General features: G+C 37.9%; 1 protein-coding gene across 1 annotated transcript; it reads right to left on the minus strand.

The window, feature by feature from the left end:
* Window positions 1–236: 236 nt before the first annotated feature.
* Window positions 237–6269, minus strand: LOC141907051 (phytanoyl-CoA dioxygenase domain-containing protein 1 homolog). The gene is made up of 10 exons (XM_074796602.1): window positions 6096–6269; window positions 5863–5965; window positions 5253–5372; window positions 4236–4385; window positions 3724–3830; window positions 3290–3341; window positions 2636–2773; window positions 1437–1549; window positions 1023–1122; window positions 237–601 (listed from the first exon to the last, which is right to left on the minus strand). Exons 2-10 carry the CDS (start codon window positions 5950–5952, stop codon window positions 542–544), a joined length of 930 nt encoding a protein of 309 aa, XP_074652703.1. The 5' UTR covers window positions 5953–5965; window positions 6096–6269; the 3' UTR covers window positions 237–541.
* Window positions 6270–26444: the final 20175 nt, after the last annotated feature.

Here is a 26444-nt window from a genome sequence, read left to right on the forward strand (position 1 = left end):
CCTTTAATCATAGAGTCCTATAGTCATAGAGTCCATCCATCAGCGCTCCAGTCTTCGACCACGACCCCAAAACTATCCTATACCTCTAAAACTATCCTTTTTCCGATAAAGTATGGAACTATTTTGCTCAATTTAGATTTACTCCATCTAGCTCATGATGAAACCTGTTAAAAATAGACTACAAAACTGGCTGAATAAACAAACCAAGAACGATTCAGACACAATCAATGTTGACGACTTACAGCACCATTTTGTTTATTTACTCAAATTACATATCAGGGGTCAGTTGCTCAAAAGTTGGTTACAGATAACCAGTGGATAGTTGACATTAAACATTAAAAGTTCATTGTTACAGTGGTATTTATCCGCCGGTTATCTTTTACCAACTTTTGAGAAACTGACCCCCTGTATAATATTAATTATGTAGAATATTGAATGCAAAAAATAGGTAATTAAGTAATGGATAAAAATATGGCCAGTGTTGTAGATACACGTGTGATAAATATCGGTTAGATTTAGGACTGAGTTTGTGGTTAATAGACTATTTCTCCCAAGCAGGATCGTAGACAATAGGGTAGAGCTGTCCTCCCATCAGTTCACCCTGAAATATATACAAACACATATCATCATTACACCTTTCATTCTGACAAACATTCAAAGTACAGTCAAAAATTGATTATCCACAAAATTTTGAGTCCATGATTTTAACATTTTCTGATTCCTTTTTTCCCAATTCAACTGATGTTCTGTTATCCACCACCTATGATTATTCATTTCAGTTTTCCAACCAAAATGATGAATTTTTGGATCAATTTCCACAATTTTGGGTTAGGATTCGATTCAGAGTCATCTCATAGAAAATTTAGAACTAATTTTTACTTAAATTTCGACTAATTTCAACTTAAACCTAATTTTAGGGTTAACTATAACTAACCCTAACTGTGGAACTGGATCCTGATTACAAAAATCTATCTTACACGTTGAATCTTGTGAATCTTTTCGACTTATCGAAAATAACAAACCTTTTTCACGATGCTGCCTTTCAGTAATTCTTCATCGGAGTTCGATTTGGTTCCGTCTGCGAAGTAGTTCAATACAGCCGCTCGTCGAGGTACATCTGATCTATAAAGAGAAACAACTAACTCTCAATTTAAAAACAACAATATATTTATTTACGACGTTTCGATCTCACCCTAGAGATCATCGTTAGTTGTCCGGTAATCCACCACACCTGACGATGATCTCTAGGGTGAGATCGAAATGTCGTGTATTTTATATATTTTAGATTGAATAAATAAATTCTTGTTTCTAAATTCTTTTAATCAGTAGATAGTGGGTTTTTATCTAATTATCCGTTCACCACGTTTGAGTGCACAGGTTAACGTTCAAGTAACTCTCCTTTCACTGAAGTAGAGATAATGAGTCGAACTGCTTACCGATTTCCGTATGATCCGTGCACGGCTAACGGATGATGAAAACTGGCTTCTCCTTTTTTAAGTAGACTACAAACAGGTTTAAATGCAGCTTTCTCTTCCTCAGTCAAAATAGTCTAAAAACAAACGATGGTTGACATTAGACGCTACGCGCCAGTTTTATACAACATACCGGTAATTATGATGATTAGTTCCTGGTTTGAAGCCTTATCATGTTATTTGAACCTTCAACATTAGGGATCATTCATTTATTACATACGCATTAGGGGAGGGGGGAGGGGTCAGTGCAATTGCGTACTGTAATGCTTAATGTATATGAAAAAATGGCCGATTTTGCGTACAGAGGGGGAGGGGGGGTTGAAAAAGCTCTGCTGACTTAGGGACCATTTATTCATTACGTACGCATTAGTGGAGGGGGGAGGGGTCAGTGCTATTGCGTACTGTAATGCTTAATGCATATGAAAAAATGGCCGATTTTGCGTACAGAGGGGGAGGGGGGTTGATAAAGCTCTGCTGACTTAGGGACCATTTATTCATCACGTACGCATTAGGGGAGGGGGGAGGGGGTCAGTGCTATTGCGTACTGTAATGCTTAATGTATGAAAAAATGGCCGATTTTGCGTACAGAGGGGGAGGGGGGGTGAAAAATTCAAATTTTATGCGTACGTAATAAATCAATGATCCCTACCGGTAATTATGATGTTTAGTTCCTCGTTTGAAGCCTTATCATTTTGAATGATTTAAACAATGTAGTTTAATCGTAATTAGATAATATACAGTCAAACCCCTGATATACCACTCACATCGGTGCAGAACGATTTTGGTGGTATAGAGAGTATGGCGGTATATCGGGGGTGTTTACTATGCATTTGTATAGAGATGTACATTGAGTACATTTACCGCCACCCCCGCCTACCGCCAGGTAGGCGGGGGTGGCGATAAATGGGAGGGTGGTGTATCGGGGGGTTGACTGTAGTTTGAACCTTGTTAATACGAATCTGTTTAAGACGCTTGCAATGATTTCCATCATCTCCCGGCTAAAATATTTATATCAATCCATATTTGGGTACGACAAAACCAACTTAATACGATAATTTTGACAAAGAGGTTCCACTGTAGATGATCTAAGATGGTCCTAAGTCTAATGACCGTGCAACTGGACCGGACCAGACCGGATCGTCCCTTCAGTACGTTCTCCTTACCTTGATTGATTCCATGTCTTTGAAATTGAAATCGGTAACAGGTAATGGTTTACCCCCATCTCGTGTCCAATGATGCGACCCGCGTATATAATTCAAAGCTCCATTCTCTTCAGTTTGCTGATCAAGCGCAATATGAACCTATAAACATCACGGTAATTAATCATATTGCTGAATACAGAATGAGTGAGTCTGACCCCTACCCTCCAGTCTGAATAGTCTGGAAGTAGTATGACTAGTCCAGTAGTCTGACTCACACAGGATCCAGTATCATGGATAAATTAAACTCAAGTTTTTGGTTGACGGCATCATGTTAGGCAAAAATTCAAATTTAACTAATAAATGTTATCATTACCATCAATCTTCTTCTTTTTTCTCTAGGGGGCCTGAACGTCCTAGTGATTGTACAGCCTTTAAGGCTCCGTTCAGGTCCCTCATCATCAATCTACTTATTTGTTATACATTTTATTTGTAATTATAATTGATGATGAAATAAATTACATTACATTACATTACATTACATTACATTACATTACATTACATTACATTACTCGTTTTAAGCTATGTTCTTCATAAAACTGGACCCTGAGATTGATTGAGGCGGTTTAGTTGACATCCTACAGAACCCCCTTGAATTAAAGGATCTCGACAACTTACTGTAATATGCTGCATAGGTTCTGTACGTGTCCAATACGAATAATCTTGATGCCTGAAATAATACAAACAGTTGTTACAAATGGAGAGATGCAGAGAGGGGTGAGGTGTAGGCAGGAGAGTGAGGCAGAGAGGGAAATGTAAGAGAGAGGGGAGAGAGGCAGAGATAGGGAGAGGGAGAGAGAGGGGAGAGAGACAGAGAGGGGGAGAGGGAGAGAGAGGGGAGAGAGACAGAGAGGGGGAGAGAGAGGGAGAGAGAGGGAGAGGGGGAGAGAGACAGAGAGGGGGAGAGAGAGGGAGAGGGGAGAGAGAGAGGAGAGGGAGAGAGACAGAGAGAGGGGAGGGGTAGAGGGAAAGGGAGAGCGGAGGGGAGAGGGAGAGAGACAAAGAGAGGGAGAGAGAAGGAGAGGGGAGGCGGAGAGAGTAAATATATTTACCAAGCGACCACACCCCCGTGATGAGCAGGTTTAGCAAATAACTGATCATGCCATAATCTGAGACGTTTAGCCTTACGGTCCGGGTGAATCAACTGAGACGCTGCCACCTATTATACAAAATATTCATTAATATTGATTTCAAATTAGTTTTATATTTAGTTGTTACCTAGTATAATTTCAACATGTACCCAGTTCCAGGCCCAGCTGCATTGTAATTTGTGACCTAATTCGAAATCATAAGCCTGGTCTTATATTCTAAGGTTGGCTATAGACCCAATATAGGTCCATTTTCAATTTAAGCTAATTACTTACGAGTTCTCAAATTTGAATTTATGGATCACGTTCCGCAGTTCTGGACTAGAATTTCACATAAGAGTATATGAACTAATCGGTAATCTTGAATTTCCGGACGAGAACCGGGCTGCTAACTCAGGACTGCGGAGTCAGGTCATACCCAGAAATGAACAAACGGTTGATCCAGATTTAGAATTCACCGAGTTTTGTTTACTTACAATAACTTGCGGTAAAAAGCAGAGGTCATGGAATAGTTTAGTCAGACGCCAGTGTCCGAGAGCGTGCATGAGAACATTATTCGGGTCGTCAGTTTGATTCCTATGATATTCATACATCATTTCCATTCCTGGATGTTTATAATTTTCGTCCTTAAAGTATAAAGGAAATAAAGCATTTCAATATAAGATAGCAGGTTTACTAAAAGTACTGGACCAAACTAAAAAACGTACATAACAGAGAAACTATACCGATAGGGATCATTCATTTATTACGTACGCATAAGATTTGAATTTTTCAACCCCCCCTCCCCCTCTGTACGCAAAATCGGCCATTTTTTATATACATTAAGCATTACAGTACGCGATTGCACTGACCCCTCCCCCTACCCTAATGCGTACGTAATAAATAAATGACCCCATAGCGAATGCAGAGATTTACAAATGGCTTGTAGGTTATCTACCACATAGGATTAAGTACAGAAGAATAGCCATTAACTTTATTCAATGTTTGGGCTATACATGTATTCAAACAGGGTCATCTTCAGGGGCCGGTTCCATAGTCGAGACTTAAGTCCAAAAGTGGTCTTAAATCTCGAGACTGGTCTTAAGCTGTTAGATTAGCTATAGAACTAATATAGTCTTAGAATGGTTGAAGTCTAAGCCGTGTCTATGGAACCGGCCCCAGGAATACTTGGTAATTTATGACTAATTCCAATCAGAGGCAAGCATTGGTTTATGTTTAACATAAAAAGGTTGAGAAAAATATGAAAATTGCAATTCATGATGTTTTCAATATAAAAATTTGAAACACCACCAGGGTCCGGTTTCATAGACTGAGTATCAAAGTTATCCCTAGGGGTAAATCCTCAATCTGGTTGACAACCACCGTAGTAACAATGAGAAACCATGGTTATAACCGACAAATTTCAAAATGTTCCGCGGGATTATTTCACTTCCATATCTATGAAACCCAGCCCTGGTCCTGGCGATCCTGTTAACAGATTTTTTTTTACTTACGACAAAGTATTTGTAATCCTGTTCGGTCGTTAATACGGGTACATTCAACAGGAATCCATCCTTCCAGTATTGATTTATTTGAGCGTCTGTCAACTTGAACTTATTCCATTCAAACGGATTCTATAAGATTCAAAAAATATCCGTTCAAAAATCCGTCGGTCTAAAAGCGTAGCTGGTTATCTTCCACTGTCTGTGCCGTGTGGCATTAGGTTACCATCCTCACTCGCCAGGGGCCCGGTATCGCTCCCCAAACTCGCTTCCCTCAGCGCCCCCTGGCCTCACGACGCGTGATTTCATTATTGGCGTCATACATCGATTTGCAAAATACTTCATTGTTCGCTAAAACGTTCGCTGATTGGTCCATTTAACAGGAAAACCAATAGAAGCCTAAAGTCGTTTGTTACAAGCGCTGTGATTGGTACGACCGGATTCTGGTCGGCTAGTAACGACTCCAACGACTCGTGAGGTCAAGAGGTTCAGCGAACAGCTTTTTAGCGTAGTGGGTTCGAATCCTTTGACGGGTGAAGATCTCCATAACCTACATCTACTCTTATCAACATACTTCGTTGTTAAATTAAAATTTAGAAAAAGCTCTCAAGTTTTTGTTTACCTGAACCGGTTGGAATAGCTCCCCCATTGGTTCATGGACTGAACTATAGTCAGGCACTCCGGGTTTAAATTCTTTTGGTTCCACGGGCATCTTCTCGTCCGACCTGATTTCACCAGAACACAAAAAAAATCAGACAACATCAGTTTCTTTCATCATTCATGTTCATACTAAATTAATTTGTCAATTTGATTGATTTGAATTCGTCGGTATTTGTTGACCTCCGACTGTTTTACCTTTTTATCTATCTGCCCGTCAATGTCAACGCCTTCAGCTGATTACAGGTGATTGATTTCTGAGAGGTGGTGAATTGTTTGCGACCAAACAGTCGTCTCAACCTTGATTTACTAATCGAATTATTGATTTTTATTTTGTTTACACAGATTTTTGATAATCCGCCATTTTGAATGGTCATATGACCCGCTGACGGAAATACCCGAGCTAGAATTTCCGAATACTTCCGAAACCTTAACCCGGATCTAGACTGGTTACCGGTCTCTATCTTAGAATATGGGACATGTAACCAGTCTATACCGTGGCAATCTCGATGCCACCAGGTTCGAATCCCTCCCTGGGGGAGGATGGGCAAAAATCCTCTACCTTTCAACTTCAAGTGAAAAGCTCGAGGTGATTTCAGCGTCTAAATCCAACAAACGATACATCAATGAAGCACATCTTATATTTTGTTCATAACCAGATTCATCAAATGAACTGAGCTTAGGAGAGCAAAATTTGCAGGTCAGGGGCGACTGGCAGGGTCGGGCTATGGGTAATTTACTGGTAGGGTCGGGCTATGGGTAATTTACTGGTAGAGTCGGGCTACGGGGTGATTAACTGGTAGAGTCGGGCTACGGGGTGATTTACTGCTGAATAGAGGATGTACAGGGGGTGTCCCGGGTTTGAAACCTAGTAATTACTGACACTGATTCAGAGTGGTCCTGATGCTGAATAGAGGATGTACAGGGGTGTCCCGGGTTGGAAACCCAGTAATTACTGACACTGATTCAGAGTGGTCCTGATGCTGAATAGAGGATGTACAGTGGTGTCCTGGGTTGGAAACCCAGTAATTACTGATGAGTGGTCCTGATGCTGAATAGAGGATGTACAGGGGTGTCCCGGGTTTGAACCCAGTAATTACTGATACAGATTCAGAGTGGTCTAGATGCTGAATAAAGGATGTACCGTGGATTAGCAGATTTTTCATACACTAATGTGAATTGTCTCTGGCAAACCAAGAGTCTACTGCCAGAGTCAGTTCGTGTTAGTTATGCAAATCCAAGCATAGTGAATCTTAAGAATCGGCAGAACATAGCATCGCAACCACTGACTGGTGAACTAATTAAGTTCAGAGTAGCTAATTAACTAAACAAACAAAGAGTTTCTAACAATTATATTTACTCTCATACAACAATTATACGAAATGCCAGGTGTGCTCGAGGAATTATAACTTAAGTTCCTCAAACACGTGGACTGTAATTCAAAAACAGTCTAACCATGGACGTATAAACTATAAACTAGAGTTTATACGTCCATGGTCCAAGCATAGACTATAAAACAAAAATGTCTATGGCCCAACCATGGACTCTAAACTGTGAGAGTGCATGGCTCCCCGCACTAAAACCAGAGATAAACCTGGCCGAATACCCTGGAAAGCGTAAGATTTAATGAATCGTTTACCTGGCCGGCCGCCTATCTACCTTAGACCTTACATTACTTTTTTTGATATCATGATCAAGCTAAACATAACAGACACGGCAGATAGAAATTAGCTGATTACAAATTTCATTGATTTATGAAATGACCCGGCCGATCAGGAAAAACAAGGTATTATCATTAGCCTTTTAATGACTTAGATTATACAAAATATAAGATTACTAGCTTTTAATATCACATATGCTACATCATGGAAGGTATTTCAAGGTTTTATTCGCCAAAAACATTTCCACTGCAACTGATTCATACAATTTGAATCAATAGGAAAATGATAAAAAATTACACACAGAATTGTAAACCTTGATCCATAAAACACCGACAATTAGGACTAGTCTGAATGTCTAAGACTATTAATTTGACATTCATGAAGTCACTGGGCATAAGTGACACTTGGTTATTTCATGAAATATGAAGCATTCAATCATATCAACTATTCAAATGACAATGTAAGAGAGATTTAAGATATTCTGTTTATACAAATAAAACTGCATAACATAGCTTTGTATTCAAGGAATTATCATGTAAGTTCTTCATTAACAAATGGGTGAAAAACATAAAAGCATTAAAACCATAGATTAAACCAACAGATTCACTGTGGAAAGCTTCAGATTAACTAATCAACTAATCAATCCTTATTTTCATTAACATTATTTAACAAGATAACTAGAGTTTTGCCAACTTTGCCTGAGATTTTCAAACATTATCAACGTTATTTTCTCTACATTGTTTCGTTTAATGAAAAGTATTTTGAAGGTTTTTTAATTAAGACATATTGAGTATCATGATATAGATATTGTTCCATTATCCATTTGAATATAGCTAGGTAAATTATAAATAACTGATTGCTAAAGTATCTACAATTATCTACAACTTTTTTCGATATTTGAAATGGTCTAGTGCCTTAATTCTAAGCACAGCCAGCTAGCTAGCACTGGATCCTCTATAACCATATAGCGCACATAAAACCTGTCCAACATTGTATGCATGAGTTATGAAAAATAAATAAACTATATATAGCCATTGTAAAACTGACAATCAAAACAGGACAATTTATTAATCAACACTGTTCATATATCCTCATTTATAAAAACTACTGCTCCACTTTATTTGATAGGACATCAGTTTGATGGTTGCTATAAACTGAACTGACCAATCGAAAAGTTTTAAGATGAATAATGAACACGTATGTGTCGTTTTGTTCTCATGACAAAATTACACCTTGCTAAATGACAGGTATTTAATCGAGGAATTATCTTGTAAGTTCCTAGTAAATAAATGAACTGCACTTTAAAAACAGCTCAACATAAAAGAGACAAATCCTACTAAGTCATCCTGGAAAGCTTAGTATTAACTTAACGTTCTAAATTTCATTTTCATTAACATCATTTTTACTAGACAACTAGAATTTTCACTGCACCTTGTCTTAACTAAAGATTTTCAAACATTATCAGTTCACTCATTTAATTCAATGTTATCTCAAGGAAAACATGACAATAATTTTACTATCGATAACTAATCACGTTTATAGCTGTTTAACATTCTTTCTAAAAAAGAGTAAAATGTATCTCCCAGATATTATCCCTAAAACAATTAACAGTTACAGCAGTGATAGGGTGTGGTATATAGGTAAAAGGACGCGTGATCTTTCATCAGCTATTCGATGCATTCTATCGAATCAGTTATTTTTTAGTGTGTTTGGTTTATTTAAGGTTTATGGTTATTTGTTTTGTTTATTACTGATCCGATAGAACACTTAAAACAACAACAAGAAGATCTCAAGAGGTTGGGAACCACAGAGAAGGTTGTTCTATGAAAGAAGAACCTTTAATAATTAGATTAAGTTGATAAGAAAAAATTCCTGATGACGGAGCCCTATATTAACTTATTGTTTGTTGGTTTTGTTTATTTTTTTATTACTTATAATTTTATTTGTTTTTTTTGTATATTATTTATTTTGTTATGTAGTTTTTATCCTTTTTTTTTAATTATGTTCTCTGAATTTTGTACTATTTATTACTATTTACATCAGAATTTTTTACCGGTGAGATTATGGGCTCAAAATAAAATTATCTGATACTTACAGCAATTAATGTCTTTCCGTCCATTATAAAGGACAATTTTAATATCGCTCGAAGCCAAGCAGATTCGAAGAGACGCCATCTTAACCAGGAAGTAACTTGCTACTTTACATGTTTGACCTTATTTGACATGCATCGAAAATGTAAAATGGAGGATGGGCACAACCGGTCTCTAATGAAAGATAGAGACCGGCAACAAGTCTAATGTAAACTGGCAACCAGTCTACTACCAGAGGCGCGTTCGAACAAAAACCAACCAAACTCTTATTACCACGTGCCACGAAAACGTGTAGATTTCGGATGTAGGAACGGAAAATGTTGGTCGCGCAGTCCAGACCTGCAGCTTGCCACCACCATTTCAGACCCAGTCTAACTGACAATGGCACAGTACTGGCGCTAACGTTGGCAACGCTGACAAATTAATCCTCGCTTGCCGGGGTTTAAATTGGCGCCCCTTATTGGTAGAAAAACAACGCATCTGATTGGGCAGAACCAATTAAACCCCGGCAAGCGAGGATAGCTAAATGCGCGGCATGGAAGGCGAGGATTACGAGTGATGCGTCGCCGGTACTGAGGTGGTAAAGTTGCGAGACCAAGATAACTACAGGGCTGCCAACCTTTGAAAAGTCCTATCAGTAGCAAATTGAATTTTTTTCAGTAAGGTTTCATTGAAATATGAAAGGAATGTTCAATTAATCAGTAATCAACGGCAAGACCTTCACAAATCAGATCAGTATTTCTCGTTATATAATACTAACTAATACTGGAAATCAGTAACAGTTGGCAGCTCTGTAATTACTGAGAGTGGAACAAGCATCACAAGCATAGATACAGTGATGATCGTTATTTAACTCTTACTGCAACTGTTTAGCAGTTTCAAATTAAACGCAATTGTATTCATCTTAGACACTGATTATATCTCTTATTCCATCTATGACAGCCACCTTACGACGCATGCGATTAGAAGTGATTAAAAGTTATTAAGGATTAGTACAATAGATTTTTGTCGAGAGGTGGCCGCAACTGAAAGAATTTAAGACCTGTCTAAGTCTTAGAACTAATACAAATTTAAAGATCACTTCAGTCAAAACGGCGCAAACGGATTCAAAAATTTGGATGGGGAAAAAAACTTGAGAGGACCAAGTGGTTGAATCACCACAGATCGCACTCAGAATAAACAACACAACACGATAATAAATATATTTATTTATACACAATAGATTCCGCCAGGTTTCTTTCTGTTCTCAGTTTCTGTGAACTTGATCTACATCACCAGGCATTCCTACAATTAATACATAAACACTTATTACATTGGACGGTATTCCTGCTGTGGCAAGCGAACATTTCGATAAGTCACGCAACCATCCTCGCTTGCCTCAATGGTCAAGCGGCCACCAGTCTATATATCTAGCCAATCAGATGCGTAGCGAATCAGCGAGTGACAGACAACGTGTGATTGGGTTAATATTATAGACTGGTGGCCGCTTAGCGGCAACCTGGCTAGCGAGAAGCACTTAACTCGGTTGCCAGTTGCGAATCCAGAGTTAGACAGGCTGGGCCAAATTCGGTAATAGGTAGCTAGTCGACCAGTGGTTGGAACTAATAACCGAATGCGCTTGATTTTCGAACTATTTCCGGAATATAGTTCCGACATTTGACATGAGTTACTCGGGACTATTATAAGTCGACTGACTCCGATAACCGAAGGTGGCCCTGTGTGTAAGGTGCAATCGTAATGCAGCCTTCGTTGTTTTCTGGGTCTACATAGTATCCACATTCAATAAAATAGAATTATAAGTGAGCGCTTCAATGCCAATACATACGTCACCGTGCGAATAAAATTCATTGTATTGTACTTATTATACAGGTAACCAGTCTAGTAGTAGCAACGACCGTATAGTGGTGCCATCTGTTATGTAGCGGTACCGCATTGTTATTTATGAATAGGTTTTAAGTACTTTAAATAATGCAATTTTTACGAATTTCTTTTTTCTTCTTAATATCGCCAATTTTAATTATTGAAATGTTTAATAAAAATGAAAGTACAACTACCTTATGTGGGTATGAATCAGTCGAGTCTTCATGGGTGAATAATCTCATTTGGTAGAACTCGGATAATTTTGAAGCTGAAACACGTAAAATAACAGATATCAATTAAAACGTGTCTTCCAATTTTCTAGATGTGCCCCTTATATATTAAAATGTTACAATTCCTACCACTGTCAGATCTCAAAGAAATTATTGTCTCCAATTGAGTGTACTTGTCTTCACCAATGACTTTTATAGCCACTCAAGCAGTGGATTCATTTCTACCTGCAGCAGGTAAAAATGATTGACGCTGACATGAAAAAAAATATAAAAAGTTGGTGAAATTGAATCAATTAAAATGCATTGAAGTGGAGGGTCACAGAGTATGCAGTGAACACAAAAAGGGTTTAGATTATGACAATTAGCCAGCTGTATAGCGTCCCTAATTCTATCAATGACAACCATCTTTTGACTCATACAATGTATTAGAATAGAAGAGAGTTAAAATGAAGGATTAGTATTTATTATATTATAATTGAGATATAGATGATCATGCAAGAGGTTTAGACAGAGATTTTATCAGAAGGTGGCTGTAACTGATAGCATTAAGGAGTAGCGACTGTTCACAAGTTCATTCACAAACAGTGAATCATTATTATACAAGTTGTTTTAATTGTCTGTCAGTGGTAAATATCACTAATACGTAACTTATATATGTGTTAGGGCTCCTCAACTGTTGAATGACTGCAGAGTTCACTTCAAATCAGATATTTGTTTCAACTCATGATGACGGACACTGAAATAAGAATAACAGATTCTATAACATTTATCTCTTATAGATTCCTCAAAACAACAGAAAATTGTCTCGATACATACATGTAGACTGTTTCCTGGTCATCTACTGGTAATCGGTCATCCCATGGACAATTTGTCATTGCCTAACAAATAATTAATGAAAATAATGAAATTGTCTCCATACACACAAACCACATCACGTACATTGTGGGTTTACTTACAACAAATTGTCTTAACAGAACAGCACTTGAGGGAATTATTGCTGACTATTTGTATGTATGTCTGTAACTGACTAAACCATTGACTGTGGAGTAACTACTGGTTCTACTCATTACAGTTCAACTAACATTGATCAACACTGAAAATAACAGATTCTATAACATCTATCTCTCAAAGATTCCTCTACAGAATATAAAATACAAAATCAGTTGTTGAAAATGAATTTGTGTCCATACACACATACCACTCGTATCTGTAGCCATCTGCAACCATTGACTGCGGAGATCAGTTCAATTCAGCTATTGGTTTCTGTACAGTTCAACTTATAATGATGGACACTGAAATGAGAATAACATATTATCATGACATCTATTCATCAGATTCTATTGCAGGAAATTCTGTTTCCATACAAACCACTTATTGATAGAAGAGTTGAAACATGTTCAGGACCAGAGTTCAGTTCTCCTAACAGATTAAAACAATATGGAAAATCATTGATAACTAAGGGATAAGTGTTTCAAGTTAATATAATTTGTCTCTCTGTGCACGTATCACATGTATGTAGCAGACTCTGAAATGAGAACAATATAGATTCAATCACACATCTACCGTATTTCATAGATTTCGAAAAATTAAAATCATTGATAACGAAAGTTGTCGTGATACATACATATCAACATTGGAATTATAACATCCCTGGTTCAGGTCTCTTCAGTTATAGTTAAACTAATGATGATGGACACTAAAATGAAAAACACATTCAGTCCATAACATTATATTCATCAGATTCTTCTGCAGGAAAATCATACGGTAAGATATCGATAATCAGAAAGTTGTCCTGATACATACACATTGACTAAAGAGTTAGGATATTCGTGGTTCATGTCTCTCAGTTACAGTTTAACTAATAATGATGGAGGCTCAGTCAATTGATAATAACAAAGTTTCTTCTGAAGGAAAACAAACTGAATAAAATCATAAGAAATTAGTTGTTGAAATCAAATAGAAATTGGCTCCATATACGATACATACCACTCATCAGTAGCTAGCACAACCATGAGTGTAATTAACAGATCATCTCCTTAAACAGATTCTTTAAACTGAAGGAAAAAATTAATAAAATTGTTAATGATGAAATAAGCTAATGATGATAGACACTCAAAAGAAAAACACAAAGTCCATAACATTATATTTATCAGATTCTTCTGCGGAAAACTAAAACAGAAAGACGTTGATAATGAAAATTGTCCAGATAATTGTCACATCCACGGTTCACTTCTCTGAGTTACAGTTCAACTAACATTAACGGACACTCAGACAAATCATAATAACACAGTTCCTTCTAATGGAAAATGAAATGGAGAATCATAAGGAATTAGTTGTTGGAATCAAAGTAAAATTGGCTCCAGATACGATACATACCTCCCATATCAGTAGCCAGCACAACCATGAGTGTAATTAACAGATCATCTCCTTGGATGTTAAGTTCACCAGACAGTGTCTAACTGGAGGTAGATTTTGCAGCACTTGGATGTTGAGTTCACCAGACAGTGTCTCACTGGAGGTAGATTCTGTAGCACTTGGATGTTGAGTTCACCAGACAGTGTCTCACTGGGGGTAGATTCTGCAGCACTTGGATGTTGAGTTCACCAGACAGTGTCTCACTGGGGGTAGATTCTGTAGCACTTGGATGTTGAGTTCACCAGACAGTGTCTCACTGGGGGTAGATTCTGCAGCACTTGGATGTTGAGTTCACCAGACAGTGTCTCACTGGGGGTAGATTCTGTAGCACTTGGATGTTGAGTTCACCAGACAGTGTCTCACTGGGAGTAGATTCTGTAGCACTTGGATGTTGAGTTCACCAGACAGTGTCTCACTGGGGGTAGATTCTGTAGCACTTGGATGTTGAGTTCACCAGACAGTGTCTCACTGGAGGTAGATTCTGCAGCACTTGGATGTTGAGTTCACCAGACAGTGTCTCACTGGGGTTATTTTCTGTAGCACTTGGATGGTGAGTTCACCAGACAGCATCTCACTGGGAGTAGATGATCTCAGCGTGAATGATAGAAAAATAATGAAAAGATATACATGTTAGAATATAATCATACAGTAGACAGAGTAAAGTTTAACTGCTTTGACTCGTGGTAAAAACATGTGCTTCAAATCAGGAATTGTCAATGTTCCTGAATCTATATTTCAAAACATCACGTGATGTCCAGCCTGCATGTTTAAGTTCATTCCAATAAAATACATTGCACGATGAGGTTACAATTTAGAATTGAATCACATAACATACTCAAATATTTTACCTGCTGATTTCTCCATTAAAACCTAGGAATTTCGAATATATTTCTAAGATGCCAAATTCCTCGTCTAAGCTAAACTCGCCCCTAGTGGTTTATAAAGACGACCGACACCTCTTTCTTTCTTTCTGTTTATTCTTTTTTTGCGCCCGTGAATTATGCTTAAACATGTTCGAGGTGATTTTTTCAAACTGTTTTAAGGTGCGTCCCCGCAGACAACTGAGGCTAGGATAGAAATGCCCGTATCTCTTGACGCACATGTCTACCCTATCGAGTAAGTGATCGTACACACGATACTCTCGGGCCCCGGAGTCCGCGGTTCAGTAAAGGAGCGTCCGATGCCCTGATGCTATCGTCCTCCCCGGGTGGCCTTTCGCCATCCCTGTCACCAAGCATATTCACTTTAAGGGCTACCAGCCCCCTTACCGCCACCGCTATTTTTCTTCCCGCCGTCTCGCAACCACAGAAACGAGTTTAACTAAGAAAAGGAAGAACCCGAATGGATTCAATTGGATTTATACGTGTGGTCAGGTTTGGGTTTGGTTCCCGAGACACCGAGCACAGCGTATTTCGATGTGACCATTTTGTCACTTTCCGTCGCTGATTCAGAATGAGTTGCCAAAGTGAGATTAGAAATGAATCGGCGAAATAAATAATTTTGAAATCAACAAATAAAATATCTGGATTTCATGTATTCAATGAAAACCAATTCTAGACCTCATGATTGAACAAATGAATTTTGACAGTTATAAATTAGAAAATGGTTTGGAAATATTGAGCCATTTGACAACCACGCATTGAATCATGTAGCTAATTGGGATTCCCTCAAAACATGCAGTCAAAAGGACAACTGGTCAAATTGTTGTCTTTACAGAATATCTTAGAATTTTAGGTTTAAAAATTCTAAGAGAATTCAAACCTCTGAAAAAAATTCAAATTAGAAATTTGTCTATTCATTACTCACCTTCTGTAGCGTGTGGAGAGTGTCTCACTGGGGGTAGATTCTGCAGCACTTGGATGTTGAGTTTACCAGACAGTGTCTCACTGGGGGTAGATTCTGCAGCACTTGGATGTTGAGTTCACCAGACAGTGTCTCACTGGGGGTAGATTCTGCAGCACTTGGATGTTGAGTTCACCAGACAGTGTCTCACTGGAGGTAGATTCTGTAGCACTTGGATGTTGAGTTCACCAGACAGTGTCTCACTGGGGGTAGATTCTGCAGCACTTGGATGTTGAGTTCACCAGACAGTGTCTCACTGGGGGTAGATTCTGCAGCACTTGGATGTTGAGTTCACCAGACAGTGTCTCACTGGGGGTAGATTCTGCAGCACTTGGATGTTGAGTTCACCAGACAGTGTCTCACTGGGGGTAGATTCTGCAGCACTTGGATGTTGAGTTCACAAGACAGTGTCTCACTGGGGGTAGATTCTGCAGCACTTGGATGTTGAGTTCACCAGACAGTGTCTCACTGGAGGTAGATTCTGCAGCACTTGGATGTTGAGTTCACCAGACAGTGTCTCACTGGGGGTAGATTCTGCAGCACTTGGATGTTGAGTTCACCAGACAGTGTCTCACTGGGCAGCACTTGGATCAAGGGCTATTAGAGATAAAAATTCCACTAATAAGAGCTCTTGGAAAATCTCATGATTTTATCCAATTTCACTGCATACATGCTCACCTGATCTGGAGTCAGCTCAGATCTGCATGTTCAGGTAACATCAACCTCTGAAATGCAAAAACAGACATTGCTTAAATTAATTTTTCAATTAAACTAATTTCTCAAAATTTGATGAGTCTCATGATGTCTATCATCCACTCAGCACGTGGGGCTAATGTAAAAATGTTTTCTGACACAGTCTGATTTGTGTCAGATTGTAACTGTAGAAGTTTCACTCATTGTTTCAGTCTAATTGAGATGTGACTGATGTACATGTAACATTGAATGTGTAACACCGCTGTAGTTTGTTCACTTATTCCTCCTCAGTTAGAAGAATGTTTGTTCTCTCATCTTCATTAGCAAAGAAAATCAATCCCATCCGTCTAACTACAACATTGTAACATTTCTATCTTATTCAATCATAGAGGGAATGAGTAGTATGGCGCTTGGGTACGGAATGGGGCAAAGCATGGTGTGATTGACATGTTAGGGGAGGATAGGGTATTGTGGTAAGGTAAGGTCAGGTTGGATGATGCAGGGTTGTTTGATATGGCTGGATTAGATGATCAGCTTGTTATAGAACCGGTCGAGGTGGGTGTATGTGGTAGTGTACGATGTATAGTTAGAGAGGTGTCTGACAATGAAGAAAGGTTGGTGCTGGAGGACGGTACAGTTGTGATGTTGGTATGGTTTGTGTAGAGTAGAGTGTGGTTTGCAGGGTTAGGGATAAGGTAGCTGGCATGGTAAAAATAATGGTAGAGGAGAAGTGAAAGGGATTTTGATGTTGTTGAGGTGAGGGTGATTTGGTAGAATTGGTTGGGGTGAGGTGGTGACTGCCTGGGGAGGGGCTAGGACAGTACAGGTGTAATCAGTCTCCCTTTACACATCTCAATGTCTCAAATCCTTTCCAGACATTCTCTTATTCCACACAGCTATTCGCATTTTGAATTTTTCCATCATTACCGCGCAAGATAATAATCAATGGCTTTCGATTCAAATTAGCCAGATTTTTTCACGATTTACCAAAAGATGAAAACACATAGACATCTACTTTAACACATTCCATCATAAATAGCATCATCGGATAGGAATGAATTGTAAATTCACGAGTAGTGGAAGGAGCTATGGATGTGATGTCTAAAACCTACGATGAACTACTAGTTGAAAAGTAGTCGAGGATGTATACACTTAAGCTGATTAGATGATCTCAAACTAAACCTAAACAAATGAGTGAGATATCTTGAGCCGAATCTCTCCATGCCTCCCATTCACTCAAACTACTCCTCAATTCTATGTGAAATACTAGGAGATGATACCTGCAAGATATTGAACATTAAGACACCATCAAAACAATGACAAATCAGTAACAGTATTTTACATGTGTGTCACATCATTCATTTTAACAAGTGAATGATTCATGAAGCAAATGACGGCAAAACTTCTGATTCACAAATCTCTGAATACCGGTAGTTTTTACCCTACTACCAGCTTGTTAACAGCAAACTGTTGAGAAATAGACTCTGAACCCAAAATACATTGTTAGTAAACTCTAGGTTTACCGTAAATGATTTCCATTATTGATCACTTTACACCCAGTCAAGTACAGGAAACTTAGCACCTCCTCTCTCTCACTCTCTCTCTTAATAGCCATTTTTGTGAACATTTTTAAGCACGTGAGGTAAGAATAGACCAATGCCTGCCCTCTAAGCCAGCAGAGGACTACCCTTCGGACCCCACTTTTGTGCTTGGTGGCTTTAAGCTCACTTTTTTTTTGAGTCGAGGTAGGTATAGACCACTACCTACCCGCTAGGCGGACAGGGGACTAAACCTTCGAATTGCTCTCGGACCCCACTCTTCATATCTTTTTTCTTTTTTTGAGTCGAGGTAGGAATAGACCACTGCCTACCCGCTAGGCAGACAGTGGACTAAACCCCCCACTCTTCATGTTCTTCATATTCTTTCTTTTTCTTATGGCTGTCTCTCCTGGCTATGTATCAGTACCAACCGGCAGTAAGTGTCTATATGGGAAATATAGTAATTGAACTGGGTTTGAATCTATCTCAATCAGTGCTTTTAAAACTAGTAGTAGGGCAGCAGTTCACTATAGTCAATCAGAATCATTGTTTGATGATATTGTTTATTTGCAGTGACATTTGTTCCATGAAACAAGTTTCAATTCCAAAATGAATCGATGAATTCAATCTTCAATAGCATCGTTCTCGATGTATCTCATATAGAGATTTTGGAATAGCTAGCGCGGGAAGGAGGTCGGGAAGGTAAGGCTTGGTACGATACCCTAAAACCTGGCAGTAACCTAAAGAATGTTTTCATTTACCCTTGTGTCCTATCCATCTAAGGACATGTAATGATTAAGAGGTGACCTCGAAGTTATGGCCACCACCTGCGCCATCACATCCAGACAAATCAGAAATAGATTCACTGTCCACAGTGACAGCTTCGACGTCTGTTCTTACTTTCGTATTCAATATTTTAAGCACAGAATTCCGATAAAGAGTGATGCCCATTTAACCAATCATTAGAATTCTACAGAATTCACCCTAATTTCAAAATTGGGGAGTCCAGGGAAACCAATGCTCACTTGGTGAAATTCCTGACAATCTGAAAATTCTACACTCAACACCCCCTGGAGAACATGTGCAGTGGCGTTGGAAAACTTAAAAACCTCCAAAAATAACTGTATTCCGTCTGCGGATACGACAACGGATGAAAAGAAAATGCAACGGCCCGCTGAGACTTAAGTCTCAAGTGGGCTGAAAACAAAAACATCCTTCCCCACATAACTTTTCCTCTACGGTAACATTACTCTGACCATGCCTTACCCTATACTTAACCCGGTACACCGACGCCTACATTACACAAACTATACCAGCATCACTACTGCACTGACCTCTAACAGCAACCTTTCAATCAGTTATCATACACCCTCCGAACATACACACCATACACTACCACATACACCCACCTCGACCAGTTCCATATCAAACTCATCATCCAATCCAACCACATCAAATAACCCTGCATCATCCGACCGACCTTACCTCATCACATTACCCTATCCTACCCTAACTATCAACTACACCATACCCTGCCCCACTCCATACCCAAACCTCATACTACTCATTCCCTCTAGGATTAGATAAGTGGAAATTTGACGATGTTGTTGGTAGACGGATGGGATTGATTCTTATCGCTAATGAAGATGAGAGAACAAACATTCTTCCAACTGAGAAGGAATAATTGAAGAAATGACTGCAGTGTTACACAGTCAATGTTACATGTACATCAGTTATAACTCTATTAGACTGAAACAATGAGTGAAACTTCTACAGTTACAATCTGACACAAATCAGACTGAATTTGAAAATATTTTTACAATAGAAAACATTCTACAGCTTTTCTATTTTCTATATTTCAAATGCTACTTATCTTGTTTCATTTCTTCAGCTACTGTTCCTATCTATGATGCTGGTCTTGCTGCTCCTATGAAGCTCTCACTGCTCCTGCAGTACTCCTATGATGCTGCTCCTGTGCAACTCCTATATGATGCTGCTCCTGAACTCCTCCTTCCTGCTGCGCCTATAAATGCTCCTATACATTGCTTGAATAGTGTTTTATGCCAGAAGTAATGCCTGAAATAGAGAAGATTTGATTTCAATGCGGTATTTGTTCAATTGTTGACTCTTCACATCACATCATCAGTTATAGACATTTGAACTTATAAGAGGAACCTTTTCGACTGGAGAATGATTCAGTTGAAGGGCCTTTCAGAGAAATGAGGGCAATGAAAAAGAATCAGGGAGTGTGACATAGGGGATATATTTTCCAACATTGTACTTTCATGCAAAATTCATGAACTTTCATGAAAACCTCAATGTTTCTCATAATAAGCCATGTCCCTCTGGGTCGTATATACCGTACATAGTAAGCTCAGTCATTTTCATGATAACAACTTAAACAATTTTCATCTCTTTCTATCGACTTCCTCAATCTTCACAACAGTTCATAAAACTCTCACACTCAAGAAGGTGGAGAACAGATGATAAGATCAAAAATGACTATGACTATATACAGATTTAAAACCAACAGAGCAACTGCAGTTTGGGGGCCCTTGTGTTTATATGTACACACTATTGTTAAATAAGGGCCACACAGTTAGTGACCTCAACTGGTGCAGTTGGATCAAAACGTTTAGGACTGTTCATAGTGGCCAGTGGCTAGGGCATGTTTCAATCTACCCCAGTCTTTCAACGTTTCTATCTGTCATTGGAACTTCACTTTAACTTTGCAAATAAATTTAATTATCAAAAATATAACTAACCAACAGGATTATTTTCTTTTTAAGTTACATTTGCGCTCGGGAAATCTCATATTGAGCTTGAGAAAGCGTTGATTTGGCCCAAAATAGTTGTTATTTAATATATCATGGTCGCCGCCATCTTGGAATTCGGGGAATTTCCACTTGCTGAAAATATATGCAAATGAGCAGAATCGGAATGAGGCATATAAAGGCGGATCCGGACGTATATTCGGACATTCTGTCTTTCCTTTGAAAACTTACCTTTAAAAACCCATAGAAAGTAAAATGCTATAATCCTGATGAGAAAGGCGTTGTGGCGAACAAAATCAATTACGATATGTCAAATAATTAATTTTAAACTTTATTGATTGTTAGATTATTTCCAATTAATCCATTAATTCTCTGATAAACCATTAAACCCAGAAGTTAGACTTGGAGAACTGGGTTCAGCAATTGGGGCCAGGGCCCATCAGGGAAAGGGTTGAATAGTTAAAGAGCTATGAAATCGTGGATGAATATAAAATAAGTAGACTGTGATTTAGAAAAAACTCAATACTGGTGTAAGTCGATCTCAAAAATTACTTAATGTAATTCACATTTGTTGAACATTACAAGAAATTCTTGGTTTAAGCCTCTGAGATGGTGCTGCAGATGACAAGATAATAAGGGTCAATTTTATGAATCTGTAAGTGAGCATCTTACTTAAAGGTTTGAAGGGCCCAGGGTTTTTTGGGATGGAGTCCAGTTGAACTTGTAACTGGGTCTTGAGCTGTGTCTCCAGGTCTCGGTCCCAAAACTGTGTCCACAGAACTGTGCTGAATCCACCGATGTGTTTAAAGTCAAATTCCTCAAATCCAGAAAATGAAAAAACTTCATCGAAAACAAAACATTTATGAAATTGAACAACTCTTTATTTAAGATTTTAATTAAATCTTCACAATAAACCATTCTTTGGTATATCAAACATTAAATTAATTCAACCTCTGCATAAATTACTGTTCTAATCTATTTGACCTGTCACCTAAAAATAGAATTTCTACCAATTCATTAAACAATAGGAACAACTTACAACTTATCAAAACCTAACAGTCATTCAGAAGTAAAGCCTATTGATTTAATCTCTGAAACCCAGAGATTAAAACATCAGATTTATACTTCTGAATCACCTTAAAACAGTTCATTTAATTGTGAATTGAGTTCAACAGTTATGAATTATAACTGCCGAACTTGATCGCGGATTATCATTGGAAAACTTGATTCAGATTATTAATTTGAATCAAGTTTTTCCACCCTTTAATCAGTTTAACAGATTACAATAGGAAACACTTTAACTTACCAAAACCCGAAGTGATTCAGAAGTTAAAACCTATTGATTTAATCTCTGAAACCCAGAGATTAAAACATCAGATTCACACTTCTGAATCACCTTAAAAACAGTTCTCGAAAATCTCCAATCAAGTTCAACAATTATGGATTATAACTGCCGATCTTGATCAGAGATTATCTTGGAAAAACTCGACTCAATTTGAATTTGGGTCAAGTTTTTCCACCCTTTCTTAACAGCACACTAGGAACAAATGTAGCTTATCTGAACACAAAGGTCATTCAGCAGTAAAAATCTATTGATTTAATATCTGGAACCCAGAGATTAAAACATTAGATTTAAACTTGTGAATCACCTTAAAACAGACCTTGAAAATCACCAATCAAGTTCAACAATTGTGGATTATACCAGTAACTGCCGATCTTGATCAGAGATTATCTTGGAAAAACTCGACTCAATTTGAATTTGAGTCAAGTTTTTCCACCCTTTAATCAGTCTTAACAGAACACACTAGGAACAATTGTAGCTCATCTGTACATGAAGATCATTCAGCAGTAAAAATCTATTGATTTAATATCTGAGTCCCAGAGATTAAAACATCAGATTTAAACTTCTGAATCACCTTAAAATCGATCTTGAAAATCTCTGATCAAGTTCAACAATTATGGATTATAACTGTCAATCTTGATCAGTGATTATCTTGATCATCAAACCTAAATTCAATGCATTTACATTCAATCATTTTTTGTCGTTTTTTGTAATGTCTTTGTTGATTCTGTTGGATGCGAACGAATTAAAGTCACCAAATACACTTAAAATCCTTCCACTTGATCCACTACGCAAATACACAACACTATTACAACTCCAGATTATCGTTTTATTGCGGTTATTGCGAAACTGAATTACACTGGTCCGGTTCATCGTTTAATTACGGTTCTCGACACTGAATTACACTGGTCCGGTTTATCGTTTAATTGTGGTTCTCGACACTTAATTACACTGGTCCGGTTCATCGTTTAATTGTGGTTCTCGACACTTAATTACACTGGTCCGGTTCATCGTTTAATTGCAGTTCTCGACACTGAATTATACTGGTCCGGTTCATTGTTTAACTGCGGCTCTGAACACTGAATTACACTGGTCCGGTTCATCGTTTAATTGTGGTTCTCGACACTGAATCACACTGGTCGGGTTCATCGTTTAATTGTGGTTCTCAATACTGAATTACATTGGTCGGGTTCATCGTTTAACTGCGGTTCTCGACACTGAATTACACTGGTCGGGTTCATCGTTTAACTGCGGTTCTCGACACTGAATTACACTGGTCGGGTTTATCCTTTATTTTTGGTCCTCAGCACTATATTAAGTTGATCCGGTTTATTGTTAAGTTGCGGTTCTCAATACTTAATTCCATTATATCTGCTACATGTGAATCTCGGCAAATTCAAAACTGAAAAGACAAAATAAACAAGAAATAAATAAAGATTTCAAAGTCAACTTATTAGTAAAAAAATAACGAGTAAAATTTAGCATTTCATACAAAATCATAAGATAATTACCTAATTTGCTTGTGAGATGAACTCCATGTTGACAGTTGTATGAACAATTCATGAATAATCTCTTCTCAGGATTTCTTCAATCTTTGCCGAAATCAAGTCTTTGTTATCTTAGTTTCCGTTGTAACAGTTTTCTGACGACTGATCCGGCAAATTGAAAACTGAAAAGACAAAATAAACAACAAATGAAACATGATTTTAAACTCATTTAAACTTAAATGTAAAAATTAGCATTTCATACAAATCATAAGATAATTACCTAATTTGCTCGTGAGATGAACTCCATGTTGACAGTTATATGATTCATGAATAATCTCTTCTCAGGATTTCTTCAATCTTTGCCAAATCAAGTCTTTGTTATCTTAGTTCCCGTTGAAACAGTTTTCTGACGATTGATCTCGGCAAATTGAAAACTGAAAAGACAAAATAAACAGCAAATGAAACGTGATTTTAAACTCATTTAAACTTAAATGCAAAAATGTAAAATTAGCATTTCATACAAAATCATAAGATAATTACCTAATTTGCTTGTGAGATGAACTCCATGTTGACAGTTGTATGAACAATTCTTGAATAATCTCTTCGCAGGATTTCTTCAATCTTTGCCAAATCAAGTCTTCGTTATCTCAGTTTCCGTTGTAACAGTTTTTTTATGACTGATCTCGGCAAATTGAAAACTGAAAAAACAAAATAAACAAGAAATTAATAAAGATTTCAAAGTCAACTTATTTGTAAAAAATTAACGAGTAAAAATTAGCATTTCATACAAAATCATAAGATAACTACCTAATTTGCTTGTGAGATGAACTCCATGTTGACAGTTGTATGAACAATTCATGAATAAGCTTTTCGCAGGATTTCTTCAATCTTTGCCAAATCAAGTCTTTGTTATCTTAGTTTCCGTTGTAACAGTTTTTGATGACTGATCTCGGCAAATTGAAAACTGAAAAAACAAAATAAACAAGAAATTAATAAAGATTTCAAAGTCAACTTATTTGTAAAAAATTAACGAGTAAAAATTAGCATTTCATACAAAATCATAAGATAATTACCTAATTTGCTTGTGAGATGAACTCCATGTTGACAGTTGTATGAACAATTCATGAATAATCTTTTCGCAGGATTTCTTCAATCTTTGCCAAATCAAGTCTTTGTTATCTTAGTTTCCGTTGTAACAGTTTTTGACGACTGATCTCGGCAAATTGAAAACTGAAAAGACAAAATAAACAACAAATGAAACGTGATTTTAAACTCACTTAAACTTAAATGCAAAAATGTAAAATTGGCATTCCATACTAATTTATCAGATAATTATAGCTGCAAAGCAGCGATAACGGGTTTTCTGCACAGTCTTAGAATCCTGTTCAACGGTTAACACAGTTTTATAAGAGTAAGGTTGACAAACATTCAATTACACCTACTTGAAATGCAAAAATGTTAAATTGGCAATTCATACAATTTCATAAGATAATTACCTAATTTGCTTGTGAGATGAACTCCATGTTGACAGTTGTATGAACAATTCTAGAGTTGAGTGTGGTTGGTATCCGAGTTGTGGATTTCGTTTCAGTAATTTATGGAGCTGATAAATAACTGGTTACTGCTTCCTCTGATGTTGTTGTTGCTGATGCTGGTTCTGTCGTCTCGTCGATTTACAATATACTTTTTTTTTCTTACATCAATATTTTTTTACATCTATATTTTTTTCTAACATGATTTTCTTTTTTCTTACAAACAATTATTCACTTGTTTTTTAACCAATATCTAATTTCTTTAATAGAAAAAAGGTTTTAATTCTGAAAATCAAAATGTCAAGTCAGAACTTCTACATCAGACACTGGCAAATGGCAGTAACTGCAGTTGAATGAAGACTCGGAGTTGATGAGGACCTCAAATGTCCGAAACTATTTGAATTTAAGATGGCTACTTTACTGTGGGTACGACACAGTCAACATCTGCAGCAGAAGAACAAGGCGGTTTCCAACAATCGTTCAAAATTGTGCCGAAGCATGACAGTAACCGACGCAGCAACGGCTCTTCGAGCAGCGAGGTCTAAAACGAAAGTTACGGAAGTTTCAGTCGACAAAATTTCCAACAAGATGCCTAGTCGAACAAGCGGGTCCAGAGCCAAACCTGGACAAGCGCTAACTAGGGATCCCTTCAAACCTTTTCATGGTCCTCCTGTACGGAGGATATATTTATGACAATTCATCGCGGCAAGCACGAACATAAACAAAGCTTCAATCACGCGCGTCGCGTATCAAATATTCAAATTCAGCGGAGAAATACGATTACAAATTTCACGCTGCGATCGCCGTTCTACAGAGTGATAAGACGGTGTCGTTGAAAAGCACGAGTAAAACGGTTACTATGTCTGAATGTTTCTCATTGATAAGCCCAAGGGGGCTGCGCGTATGATGGATTGATAAGCCCACTGGGGCTGCGAGTATGATGGACTGGTAAGCCCACGGGGGCTGCACGTATGATGGATCGAAAAGCCCACTGGGGCTGCGAATATGATAGACTGGTAAGCGCAAGGTGGCTGCACGTATGATGGATTGGTAAGCCCACTGGGGCTGCGAGTATGATGGATC

Source organism: Tubulanus polymorphus, chromosome 6 (assembly GCF_964204645.1).
Source record: "Tubulanus polymorphus chromosome 6, tnTubPoly1.2, whole genome shotgun sequence".
In the NCBI taxonomy this organism is placed as follows: domain Eukaryota; kingdom Metazoa; phylum Nemertea; class Palaeonemertea; order Tubulaniformes; family Tubulanidae; genus Tubulanus; species Tubulanus polymorphus.

Excerpts from the sequence above, each read along its gene's own strand:
- LOC141907051 (XM_074796602.1), bottom strand. The coding sequence starts at position 5,952 with ATGCCCGTGGAACCAAAAGAATTTAAACCCGGAGTGCCTGACTATAGT. Across the intron at positions 5,373-5,862 it reads AGCTATTCCAACCGGTTCAG|AATCCGTTTGAATGGAATAA; the intron begins GTAAACAAAAAC and ends TGAATCTTATAG. Across the intron at positions 1,550-2,635 it reads AAGACATGGAATCAATCAAG|ACTATTTTGACTGAGGAAGA; the intron begins GTAAGGAGAACG and ends GTTTGTTTTTAG.